General features: G+C 36.2%; 1 protein-coding gene across 13 annotated transcripts in view; it reads right to left on the bottom strand.

Moving 5' to 3' along the window:
* Nucleotides 1-260: 260 nt before the first annotated feature.
* The window catches only part of LOC124165797 (phosphatidylinositol 4-phosphate 5-kinase type-1 alpha-like), a 105,047-nt gene continuing 92,777 nt past the window's right edge, over nucleotides 261-12,530 (bottom strand). For all 13 annotated transcript variants that reach the window (XM_046543300.1, XM_046543305.1, XM_046543299.1 and 10 more), the window contains one exon: nucleotides 261-914. In XM_046543300.1, the coding sequence (XP_046399256.1) occupies nucleotides 873-914 (42 nt within the window). In that variant the 3' untranslated portion in view covers nucleotides 261-872. The remainder of the gene's footprint in view (nucleotides 915-12,530) is intronic.

Below are 12,530 nucleotides of genomic sequence, written 5' to 3'. Positions count from 1 at the left end.
CGTTGACTTTCAACTGATATTTGGCCATATTCCTTTCTATATTTGTCAAAGTCTTCTTAAAATTCTTCTCTCTCTCGGCTTTGACTGCTATGTCATCAGCGAATAGTAGCATACTAGTTTCTCTCTGTTTATATAAAGCCTTCTCCTTGATTCCAATCACCTAAAATTATAAGGTTTTCTTCACCTCTTACCTGTTTGATTACTGCTGTGATATCTTCATAGACACCTTTAACTTCTTCATTCTAGTAGTCTGTTGTAGGTATTGTTAAAATATTCTTGTCCTTTTATTCCACCACTTTCACAGACTCAACATACAATCACAATACAAATATCGAATAATCAAGTCAACATAACAACAAAACAAAAGAAGAACACAATCAAAGAATCACAAAATCATTAACAAAGAATCGTGTGAATGCGAAACATTGCTAGTGTGACCAACACACATACAAATGAATCCATGTATTTAACACCTCCCCTTGATGGTCACATAAAAAAATCAAATTAATAATCAGTGCATTAGTTCACTTAAGGCCTAGACCTTGACACCAATATTTGTTCAACTTAGAGTTCAAAACTTTTGTAGAAATGTCAGCACGATTTGACTTAGAATTAACATGCACTAGAATTATGAAATTATTTTTGATTTGTTCCCTAATATGATGATACTTGATGTCTATGTTTTTGGACCTCTCGGATACAACGCAATTCTCAGCAACTGCAATGGCTCCCTGGTTGTCCACATGGATAGTACATAATAGGTTTTGCTACCAGATGTTTGAGCCCAAGGTCTTCAAGTAATCCACAGATCCAGGTGACCTCCCTTGACACATCACTTAGGGCTATGTACTCTGCTTCCATGGTAGACAGAATCACAGATGTGTGCTTCTTACTCCTCCAGCTAACTGCTCCACCTGTTAGAGATAGACAAAAACCTGTAATAGATCTTCTGTCAGTCTTTTCATTTGCCCAATCTGCATCCACATAAACTTCAAATTGATGACCATTTCTCTTGTAGACTAATTTCAGATTTTTGGTTCCTTTCAGATATCTGTAAATGTGTTTTACTTCATCGCAGTCCTTTCTTGATGGGTTTTGGTTCTTCTGACAAAGTTTGTTGACAGCATAAGCTATGTCAGGTCTCGAGTTGTTGGATAAGTGTAATAGAGAGCCAGTTCCTTCTCTGTATAATTTTGGGTTGAATGGGCAGACAGCATGTTGCTTTTCTTGATCCTATGGTGATAAAAGTTGGACCATAATTTCTGAAGCCTTTTCCAAGTGGAAATGTTTCAGTCTTTCCTCAATGTACATTTCTTGATCCAGGTACAGCTCCATCATGATCCCTTGCAACCCTCATGGAAAGAATATTCTTCAGGTCAGTGGCGCAGCGAGGGGGGGTTTTGGGAGTTAAACCCCCCCAGAGCTCAGAGAAATATTTAAGTTTTACCCATTTTACTTAATTGGATTGATATTACTAATAGAATAGTGTAAGGATTAATAAAATATCCCTCAGAAAGCCATAAAACTCACCATTTTGAACCGCTCATATAAAAATTCCGCAATTTATTACTCACGCACCTACCGCTTATCCTGGTGGGTATTCCATACCTCCACACCCACCGGTATTAGTTGTAACTAAACCCCCCCCGAGCCTTAATTCCTGGCTGCGCCCCTGCTTCAGGTAGTTCACGTGTAATTGAAGGTAGTGTATTCTTGATTGAGCCTGCTCAAAGTTTTCTGACAAGTTTCCAATTTCAAACTGCATTCTCGTCCTCGTCTCATCTCTTTCTGCTTGAGCAGCTCGTGCACTGGCTCTGGTTTGAGCGAGCTGCCGCTCCTAGTCTTCTATCTGGCATTGATAAGACCTTCGAATTGTTTCTTTCTCTCCTTTGCTTTAGACACTTGCCTCGCTGAGTCTTCCCTCACACATTCCAGCTGATTGCTCAGCTGGAAGATCTCCACGGATTTCTCCTCAGCACAATGTTTACATTGCGCAGCAGATTCCTCAAGTCGCTTCAATTCTTGCTTGAGTTTGTAGTTGCATTCCGTAAGCTCCTTGCATTTTTTCTCCCAAGCCTGAGTTGAAACTTCCACTAATTCTTTAATTATTTTTACTAATAACTCCACACATCAGACAGGACAATATTATTTTACTTCAACTAACTTAGTAACTAATAAACAGATTAGATCTCTTTAATACAATATTTAACACTCTCTCTGTTTTTTTTTCTTTGGAAACAACAGAAAACAAATTACATGATTCAACACCATAAAACTTTTCTTGAAAATTACATCACAGAATTAATTCATATAATTATAACCATAATACAACAAAAATTAATCACACATTTACGTTTTAGCAAAAATTAAAATTCCTTCAATTATTTGACAGTAATTGAAAATTACATCACAGAAGTCATATAATTATAACCATAATACAACAAAACTTAATTACACATTACGTTTTAGCAAAAATTCCTTCAATCGTTTGACAGTAATACGTTTTTATGTGCATGAAACTTGATACTATTGAGGGGCTTTGTAAATATATCGGCTAACTGATATTGTGTTGGACAGTAATTTAAAGTCACTACTTTTTCTGACACCTTTTCAGAAATGAAATGATATCTTACATCAATGTGCTTGCTTCGTCTATTAAGCTGTCCGGTCTCAATTAGTCGAATAGTGTTTTGATTATCCAGATGTAAACTTACACTCAATTCTTTACCAACCAATTCTTCAATAAATGTTTTTGCATATATTATTTTGCGTTTATTACTTCCTTCACACATTCAGCTGCTACAATATATTGTCTCTGTAGTGGAGAGAGCCACAATTGGTTGTTTACGTGACCACCAGGCTACTGGACCTCCACAGAACAACAGGACATATCCACTTGTGCTCTTCCTAGTCTTTAAATCACCTGCATAGTCAGAGTCAGAATAAGCAGTCCGAGTCAAGTTTGATCTTCTTTTGTACCGAATACCCAGGTTATCTGTATTCCTTAAATACTTCAATGTTGTTTTGAAATTTTCAATGTCTGTTTTTGTTGGATTTTCCAGACTTCTGCTTTCATAGTTGACTGCAAAAGCCATATCAGGTCTTGTTTTATTCGTCAAATATAAAATACTACCAACCACTTCTCTGTAAGGAAACTTGAGAACACTTTTATCCCTTTCTTCCTGCTCGTCAACTCTTTTCCCAATTTGAGTGGTGCATCAGCTCCTTTGGTATTTTTCACCTCGACTTTATCTAATATATAATCTGTACACCCCTTCTGAGATAGGAAAATAGAGTCCTTAGTTTTTATTACCTCTATGCCAATTAAAACCTTTGGATTATTTCTTGTCTTTGTTTCAAACTCCTTTCCTAAACTATCTAATAAATTGTCTAAATCAGATTCATTTTGTCCTATTATGATCCCATCATCTACATACACAGCTAAATAGGTACAGTTCTGTTCTCATTTCTGAATACACACTGCTCTGATTTCAACTGAAAAAGCCCTCTGTTCAGTAAAAACTTCTTCAACCATTGATTCCATTTCATGGGTGCTTGTTTTCATCCTTGTAAGGATCTTTCTAAACGACAAATTTTATTTTTGACACTAAAACCCTCTGGCACATGCATGTAAATTTCTTCTTCTCCATAAAGAAAAGCTGTTTTAATATCATTCATTTTGTAATTATTTTAAGCTGCAATGGCAAACAGTATCCTCAGTGATGTTGTATTCACCACTGGGCTGAAGGTTTCTTCATAGTCAATTTCTCTCTCTTGTCCATATCCTCTAACTACTAGTCTAGCCTTGTATCTCCCATCTTCTTTAACTTTGAATACCCATTTACTGGTTAAAATTTTCTTCCCTTTGGCATCTCGAGGACTGACATATTTCCATGTTTCATTTTGCATCAACGATGATTTTTCATCTTCAATTGCTTCTATCCATTTATCTTTTTCCTGTCCAGTTACAGCTTCATTACATGAAATTAAAGCCATTCTACATTGATATTTCTTCAAGTTATGTGGTGCTTTAAGTTTATTTCTGTCTCTAAGATCGTAGTGTAAACCTTCATCTTCTTCTCTTCCAGCTATTACACCTTCTATTTCTTGTACTATATCTTCTTCATCTTGATTTTCCACCTTTGCTCTTTTTATGGCCTTTTTAATTTCTTTCTCTTCCTTGTAGTTATTTTGAATTTCAGAAATGAAGACTACATCTCTAACTACCTCAACTGTTCTTTTATCCATAAAAAATACTCTTACTCCTTTTGAACTATGTATCTTCATATCCCACAAACATCCCTTTTTTGCCTTTGGCATCCCACTTTTGTCTCTTCTGAGATGGCACATGAGCATAGACTTCCAAAAAACTTCTGATCCAAAAACTCTGAGCTGCTCAAAATCTCCAAATGGTTCACCAAACTCATAAGGAGTTTTGCCTTTTATTGAGCTTGTTCCAGTTCTATTGATCACATACACTGCAGTATTAACTGCTTCTGCCCAAAATTCTTTGCTCAGTTTCTTATTCAACAACATTGTTCTTGCTGATTCCACCAAAGTTCTCATCTCTCGTTCAGCTTTCCCATTTTGCTCAGGATTATAGGGCACAGATTTTTGATGACAAATGCCCTCACCTACAAATATTTTTCTTACTTCCTTATTTACAAACTCAGATCCATTGTCACTTCTAAATTTTTTAATCCCTTTTCCAGTCTGATTTTTTACGTACTTTATAAAAACTTTCAGCTTTTCTTTCACTTCGCTTTTGTTTCAGAGAAAATATACTGCTTTAAAGTGTGATAGGTCATCTTTCAATAACATAAAATATTTGCTTCCTCCAATCGACTCGTCTCTATCGGTCCACATAAATCTGCATGTATTAATTCACATATGCTTTTAGAGCTACTGCTGCTTGGAGTGAATTTTCTTTTTGCATATTTTCCCTTCTACAAAGGAACTGCAAAACTTGAGATTGTTTTCTATAAATGGAATTTTATTTTCCAAAACTTTTCCCACTAAGGTGAAGTTTTGATGACAAAATCTATCATGCCACTCCTGCAAAGTTTCGGATTTCTTTGCCAAATATAACTCACCAGTTGATTGCCTGGTTGTCCGAAACTTCATTTCATACAATTTACCGGATCGCATTGCTTGTGCACAGATTTTATTTTTCATGTTCTTCAACACGCATTTCTTATCATCAGACTCCAGTTTGTATCCCTTATCAACGACTATTCCCATAGAAAAAAGGTTCAGACACATAAAAGACATTTTCAAGGATTGTTTCCATCCATTCTTCACCGTTGCTCGCCAGAAGTTTTACTGTCCCGCAACCAACCGCATCCAGTGTTGATCCGTATCCAATTTTTATTTTCTTGGGTTCCCTAATCTCTTGGTATTCCTCCAATATTCCAATTTCATTGCACATGTATTCGTTGGCTCCGCTGTCTAAGTGCCAAATTTCTTCATTTACTCGTTCATTGAAAAATGCAGTAGAACTGATGAATGCATTTTTGCTTGTTTTATCTTTCCTTTTTTCATCCTTCAGGAAACGGCATTGCTTAATAAAATGTCCTGGTCTTTTACAGTGATGACACAATTTTTGATGTTTCGATCATTCTCGGAAATAACAATTCTTTTCTTCGTGATTGTTTTTCTTACATATACAATGTATAAACGTGTAATGAGGTATTTAGAAATGAACTCTGTACTCTCTGGGCATCAATATGGTTTTAGGAAAGGCAGTTCAACATGTAAAGCTCTTCATGAATTTATTACCAAAACATTAAATGCAATTGATCGTAAACATCTGCCTATAGGAGTGTATCTAGATCTAACAAAGGCGTTTGATATTGTAAACCATGAAATTCTTCTTGAAAAGTTGAATAAATATGGAATCTCAGGTGTTGCAAACAAATGGTTTCATTCATATCTGCAGGGAAGGTTGCAATTGGTTGAAATAACTCATTTTGATTCATCATCAAATCTGAAGATAAATTATCAGTCTGCCAAATTGGAAGTCAAATCAGGTGTCCCCCAGGGCTCAATACTTGGACCCCTACTATTTTTATTGTACATTAATGACTTACCTAGTTGTATTCATGAAGCAGAACCTGTTTTATTTGCTGATGATACAAGCATTCTTATTCATGGGACAACATTACAGTCATTAGAAAGCAGATTGCAAAATACTATGAAATCACTCAATAATTGGTTACAGGAAAATTTACTGGCCATTAATGTCCAAAAAACAGTATGCATAAATTTTAGCAAAGAGCCTATGGGTCCTGTACAATTTAATGATGCTAACCTGTCACTCGTGGATAATGTGAAATTCCTTGGAGTTATAATTGAGCCATCCTTAAAATGGTCCTCTCATATTAACTCTTTAATCCCTAAATTGAGTAAAACCCTTTACCAACTAAGGCATCTTCATCTTAGTACTAGTTTTAATATTCTTAAAATGCTTTATTTCTCTAATTTTCACTCAATATTAACTTATGGTCTTTTATTTTGGGGAGGATCAAATCATTGTACAAAAATTTTTCGTTTGCAAAAACAAGCCATAAGGATTATTTTTAACCTGCCTTACAGAGAGTCCTGTAGACCTTATTTCTGCAAATCTCAAATCATGCCTCTTCCTGCTCTGTACATATTTGAAGCTATATTGTTTGTTAAAAGGAATATGAGCATGTATGAGTTAAATTGTGACATTCACCAATATAACACGAGATCTAAGATGGATATACATGTTGAGCAAAGATCCTCTACATTAAATTCAGATGGACCATATCACAAAGGGGTTAAGCTGCATAACGTACTCCCTCACAGTATTAAGGGTATAGACTCTCTGAATAAATTCAAAGCTAAACTGAGGAATTTTATGCTCCAAAAACCAATTTATGCATCGGAAGAGTTTTTTTTACTTTGCAAGGAGGGTCCTCTGTAAGGCAAGGTCTGTATAATACAACTGTACTATTTTATGTATATATAATGTGATATGAATGTATTGTATGATAAGGGCAGAGGCCCTTTATTGTAAAAAAGAAAAAAAATTTTTTTTTTTTTCTTTTCTTCTTTTTGATATGCTGTAATTCTGTAAATTTAATTTGATTCAATTTGACGAAACTATGCAAATGTTCTTGCCTAAAGTGAATAAAAATTATTATTATTATTATTACTGCAAAACAATGGTTTGCTATTACATTTATTGTGGTTTCTCGAGTATTTCGTTTCTGCTCTTAATGCTGAGTTCTGTATGACTCCACGGAGTTTTTAAATTTTTGTTCCTCTGCCGCCAATCTTGCTATGAAGTTTTTAATGGTTCTTTCATCTTTCACGGTAGACTCCCATGCGGTGCTGAAGTTTTGACAATCAGCTGGCAGCACACTAAGTATCTTTGTTATTAACATGGTTTCATCAATATTTTGCCGTAGCATTTTAAGTTTGTGAACTATTGATTGGATGTTGGAACTATTCATCATTATGTCGGCACTCTTCAAACTGAAATTGTAGAACTGTTGCAGTAAATTACACTTCTGTTGCTCTGTATCACATTCGTATACATTCGTCAGGGTTTTAAACATAGCATGGGCAGTAACACGAGACATAATATGCACCATTATCTTTTTATCCAAAGTCGTTATTATATACTTCTGATGACTTGGCGTCCAACATCTTCCAATGACGTATGTCTTTTTCATCTTTCACATCAACCAGACATTGAATTCTGTCGACCACGTCCAGTAGGCCACTTGCTCGGAAGAATATTCATACTTGGAACTTCCACAATGCGAAAGTTTCAACTCCTTTTAGTTCAATGTTTGATAGATCTTCTGTCATTGTTGCCGAGTGCGTTATCTTTTTAAATCTTCTTTTAGTTTATTTTTAATGCTAATATTGTCTTTTTTTCTTTCTTCTATTTTTTATGTTTTCATCAGAATCTAAGCGTTCAGGGGATATAGGTGCCTGGGTCCATAACCTGTTGCAACTTCCACTAATTATTTAATTATTTTTACTAATAACTCCACACATCACACAGGAAAATATTATTTTACTTCAACTAACACAGTAACTAATAAACTGATTAGATCTCTTTGATAAAATATTTAACACTCAGCCTTAGATGCCAATGAATCACTTTGACTGACCGAATCCTGCTGCTGATACAAATACTGGTCCAATTTTTGCGTGGCTTCAGGCATAACTCATTACTTCTGAATTTGTTGTCCCCACATTGTCAGAATGCACAAGCTCAAGCACATTTGAGGCATAGAATTCACTTGTCTTGAATGGCAATCTCTTTAGTTTTCCTCCCAGACATAAATCACATTTGGACATGGACTACTTTGCCTCCCAAATTTTGGGTAAGTTATTCATATGTCCAAATCTGTCATGCCATAATTTAGCCCAGGAACATTTTTCATCAATTATTTTCTCATTCTGCTTTGCTTTCAAAATCTTCTTATCATCATTTACAACAAAATGATCACACTTCAATTCCTACATTTTATTATTCTTGCTCCAGGAGGCATACGTGAACAATTTTTCATCCTCGTATATTTTCTTTTCTCCTTTTTCTGTCATTATGGTGTATCCTCTCTCTTCCAATCTCCTTTCCGATATAAGTGCGGAATCAAGGTCTGGAACTAAATACACCCTTTGCAAAATGATTCAGTATCCTCCACACATCTCATCTAATTGTGCAATCATAGTGCCTCTCCCCGTTACCTGTATGTATTCACCATTTGCTGTTTTTACTTTACTTTACCTTCAGTCCAGTTTTTGAAGTAGTTCCTCATGAGGCGTTAAGTGGTCACTAGTTCCTCCATCAATAAAGATTGAATAGAACCAAGTAGTCTTTATTGAATTGTCTATGCCTGCTATGAGAGCCTTTGCCGTAATGGTTTTGATTGATGCTTCTTTACTGTACCTTTCCTTTTTTGTTGCCTTTTTTCTTCAAATTCACTGTCATGACATTACTTGAGCTAGAATTTGATTCCATATCTGCAGATCTTGCTACTCTTTTCGGTGATTGGTACATCCAACCCTTTTTATGAAATGACTTTCTTTCCTCAAAATATGGGCATTCACGAGCAATATGCCCTGGCTCTTAGCATGCAAAGCATACAAACCTTCTTTCATTAAAATTAGCATTCTTATCATCTTTTCTTCCAAAATAGTTCGTCCAGCCTCCCCTTAAATCATTATTCCAGCCTCTCTTGATTCCAAAATTGATACTTCTATCAAGTCTAGACGCTAGAAGTGACGTCCCCGGCATCTTCATATTTTTATTTAAGGACTTGTGGCTCTCCCTTTTTACCTCTTCGCCATTACTTCTTCTATATCTTCTCCATGGTCTATTGTAGTGATTAGTACTTCATATTTCTCAATCGGAAGACCACCGATGATAAATCTTGCTATTATTTTATCGTCAAATTTAGCTTTGGATGCCTTCAATCTCCTGTTTCAATAAAAAAATTATGCAAAATATTCTTCCATATGCTCATCTTCTTCTTTCTTAATGGAAATCAACTCTCGAAGTAATAGAGTTTGATTAATGGATCCAGACTTAGTATATAATTTTTCTAATTTTTGCGACATTAACATGCCCCCCCCAGACCCTCAAAAATATGCAAGGTTTTCAATACGGTCCCCTTATCATTGCGTTCGTTTTATATTACGAGGTATCCTTGTGCCCCACCCAGAACAAAATCTTGGATACAGCCTTGCTTGTGCCCCTCCCAGAAAAAAATCCTGGATCCGCCCCTGGCCAACAAAATCTATTGTCTTATAATTGAAAGTTAATAGTGAGTGATACTGCCCTGTAATTCTTCTTCGCCTCTTCTGATGAGAAGGTATCATTCTCATTGGCATCACCTTCTTGCAAATACCCTGGGGAGATGGCTTCCCAACATCCCCTTTGACGCAATATTGATTAAGTAGTCAGCGACCACGAAAAATAATTCGTTTTATCTAATTTCAAGTACTTTCGCACTGCTTCATCCTCTGCCATTCCGATTTATCAGCCTCGGCATCGCTCGCTTCAACTTGTTACTTTTTCCGGCTTTACTTACTTGTCTTTCTTTCTTCCGAGCGCTTAAGTCTCATAATCTGTTCAAATATTCTTGTCCTTTTATTTCACCACTTTCACAGACTCAAAATACAATCACAATAACAATACAAACATCGAATAATCGACACTGAATTGTAAAGGCAGTGGGTCAGATGACATTCATGAAACATATCTTATTTCCAAGAAGGATGAATGTTCTCATCTACCGAAAAAAAATATCAAATCGCGTTTTCTACGTGGTAGAATTACATCGAGAAAACGTGTTTTATTGTGTTTTTGAGCGCCAAGAACTAATTAACAATGCTTTTCAAATAATGTTTTATTCACTTGCCGATAACAATAATCTTAGCATAAACCATATCCAAAACAAGTTCTCTCCTGAGTGTATAATATGCGAGCAAACTGAAGTCTGCAGATCCGTTTTTCGCGGAGGTATAGAACACCCTTAACCCTTTCGCTGCTGTTCAATCTCCGGAAACCTTCTCCTCACATGCGGCGAAAATGTTAAAATGCGTTTCCTGGGCCCATGGAGCAGGTACTTCCAGGATGGATGTGGTACACCCTCCGAAAGGTCGCTAATCCGCAGCCCTATCCTTGACGAGCTCACCCACTCAGGACCGTCTCTTCGACCCTACCAGCGGGGGGCCTACCTCCCGAAAAGGGACCACTCTGACTGCAATTTGAAAATCAATCACTCAATCCAATCATAAAAAAATGATTGTTTTCATCGCAATCCTGCCAATCAAGCATTTCTTTTAACCGTGTTTCTACGATGAAAAATAACGATTTTGTTAACTTTTCTAGAAACGTGGCTGCGGACAACCGGAAAAAAGGCCATTTTAGCAAAGTTAACAAAACCGTTATTTTTCATCGCAAAAACACGGTTCAAAGACGTACTTGATTGCATGATTGGCAGGAGTGCGATGAAAACAATAAGTTTTTGATGATCGTATTGAGTGATTGATTTTCAAATTGCAGTCAGAGCGGTCACTTTTCGGGAGGTAGGCTGCCTGCTCGTAGGGTAAAGGAGACGGTCCTGCGTGGGTGAGCTGGTCGAGGATAGGGTCGCGGATTAGAGACCCTTCGAAGTGCTTCGGCGAAAGTGCTGACCGCATGGCAGGGAGGAAGAAAAAGTACGTCCACAGCAGTCTGCCGTGCGGACGTACCAGGTACGTCCACAGCAGTGAAAGGGTTAATGTTTTGGGGCAGCTACCATCTAATTAGCTCAAGGCACCCAGTAGCCTTGGTATGACACTACATTGTAAAGGCAGTGGGTTATCTGATATTGTGAGGTTGTATAAGTAATTCGTTTTATGGCTTACCAAAGATTATAAAAACATTTATTTCAATTCCATGCGACCAATCGCCTTTATGTGCATTTTAGTGCATCGAATAGTATGTACATAAAAGTCAACACTGGTTGACTTATCTTTTCTGAAATCAAACTGGTGGTCACCCAAGTAGGTACTTGTTTTCCCTCACTTCCATTTGTCTATTTAGAATCCTTGAGTACCACTTTTACTGCAGGTGATACTAGGGTGACTCTTGGCCTAAAGTGATACTGAACTTAATTGAAAACCATCTACCCCCTACTTGTTATTGTCATCCATAAAATAAATCCTTTCCTAAATACACCATTGCAACTGAAGGAAGACTAAAAGCACAGTTAAAATAAGGTTCTCAATGAGATTCAAGGAGGGAGTGCATCAGATTTGATTATGAATGCAACAGATTAGCTGTGAAAAAGTTGGAACCAAAATTGGAAGATAAGATTGATGGCTAATAAAATCAGCCAAGTTTGCAAGTACACAGAATGTATATCTAATGAATTACCCTCCTTACTCCAGTACAAAGTAAATTTGATCAATTAGAGTTGTGAAAACATCAAAATGCACTTAAATTCAAATGACTGTATTAATGTTATACATACTATCAGTTTCCTGTGGAAGAACTACTGCCAGTTAAAGCTATTCTTTCGGACAAATACATATATGTATTTGCTTACGAAATTTTGTTAAAATTATAATGGATTCTATTTCAGAAGTGGCCAAAATATTTATTTCATAATGTAGTTTAGTACATACACTTATTTAAAAATCAGGACTCATTTCTGTTACTATTGCAAAGTTAAAATGTAGTGGTAACTCTTGAATGAGTTTATTAAAATTCTTTAACGATTGCAATTATATCCCTTGCCTTATGCAAATATGTTTAATATAATTTAAGATGAATGGTTCAAAATGGTGAGTTTTACGGCTTTCTGAGGGATATTTAATAAATGCTTACACCATTCTATTAGTAATATCAATCCAATAAAGTAAAATTGATTAAACTTAAAAATTTCTCTCCGTTCTGGGGGGGGGGGGGTTTAACCAAAATCCCCCCTCGCTGCGCCACTGTTACAGGACAAGATAAGAGTTGACGCCAATTTTAAGTCCCTTTATTGTATCTTCTG

The sequence above is a fragment of the Ischnura elegans genome, chromosome 9 (genome assembly GCF_921293095.1).
Source record: "Ischnura elegans chromosome 9, ioIscEleg1.1, whole genome shotgun sequence".
Lineage (NCBI taxonomy): Eukaryota > Metazoa > Arthropoda > Insecta > Odonata > Coenagrionidae > Ischnura > Ischnura elegans.
Note: the sequence above shows the minus strand (reverse complement) of the source record. Positions and strands in the feature narration are given on the sequence as shown.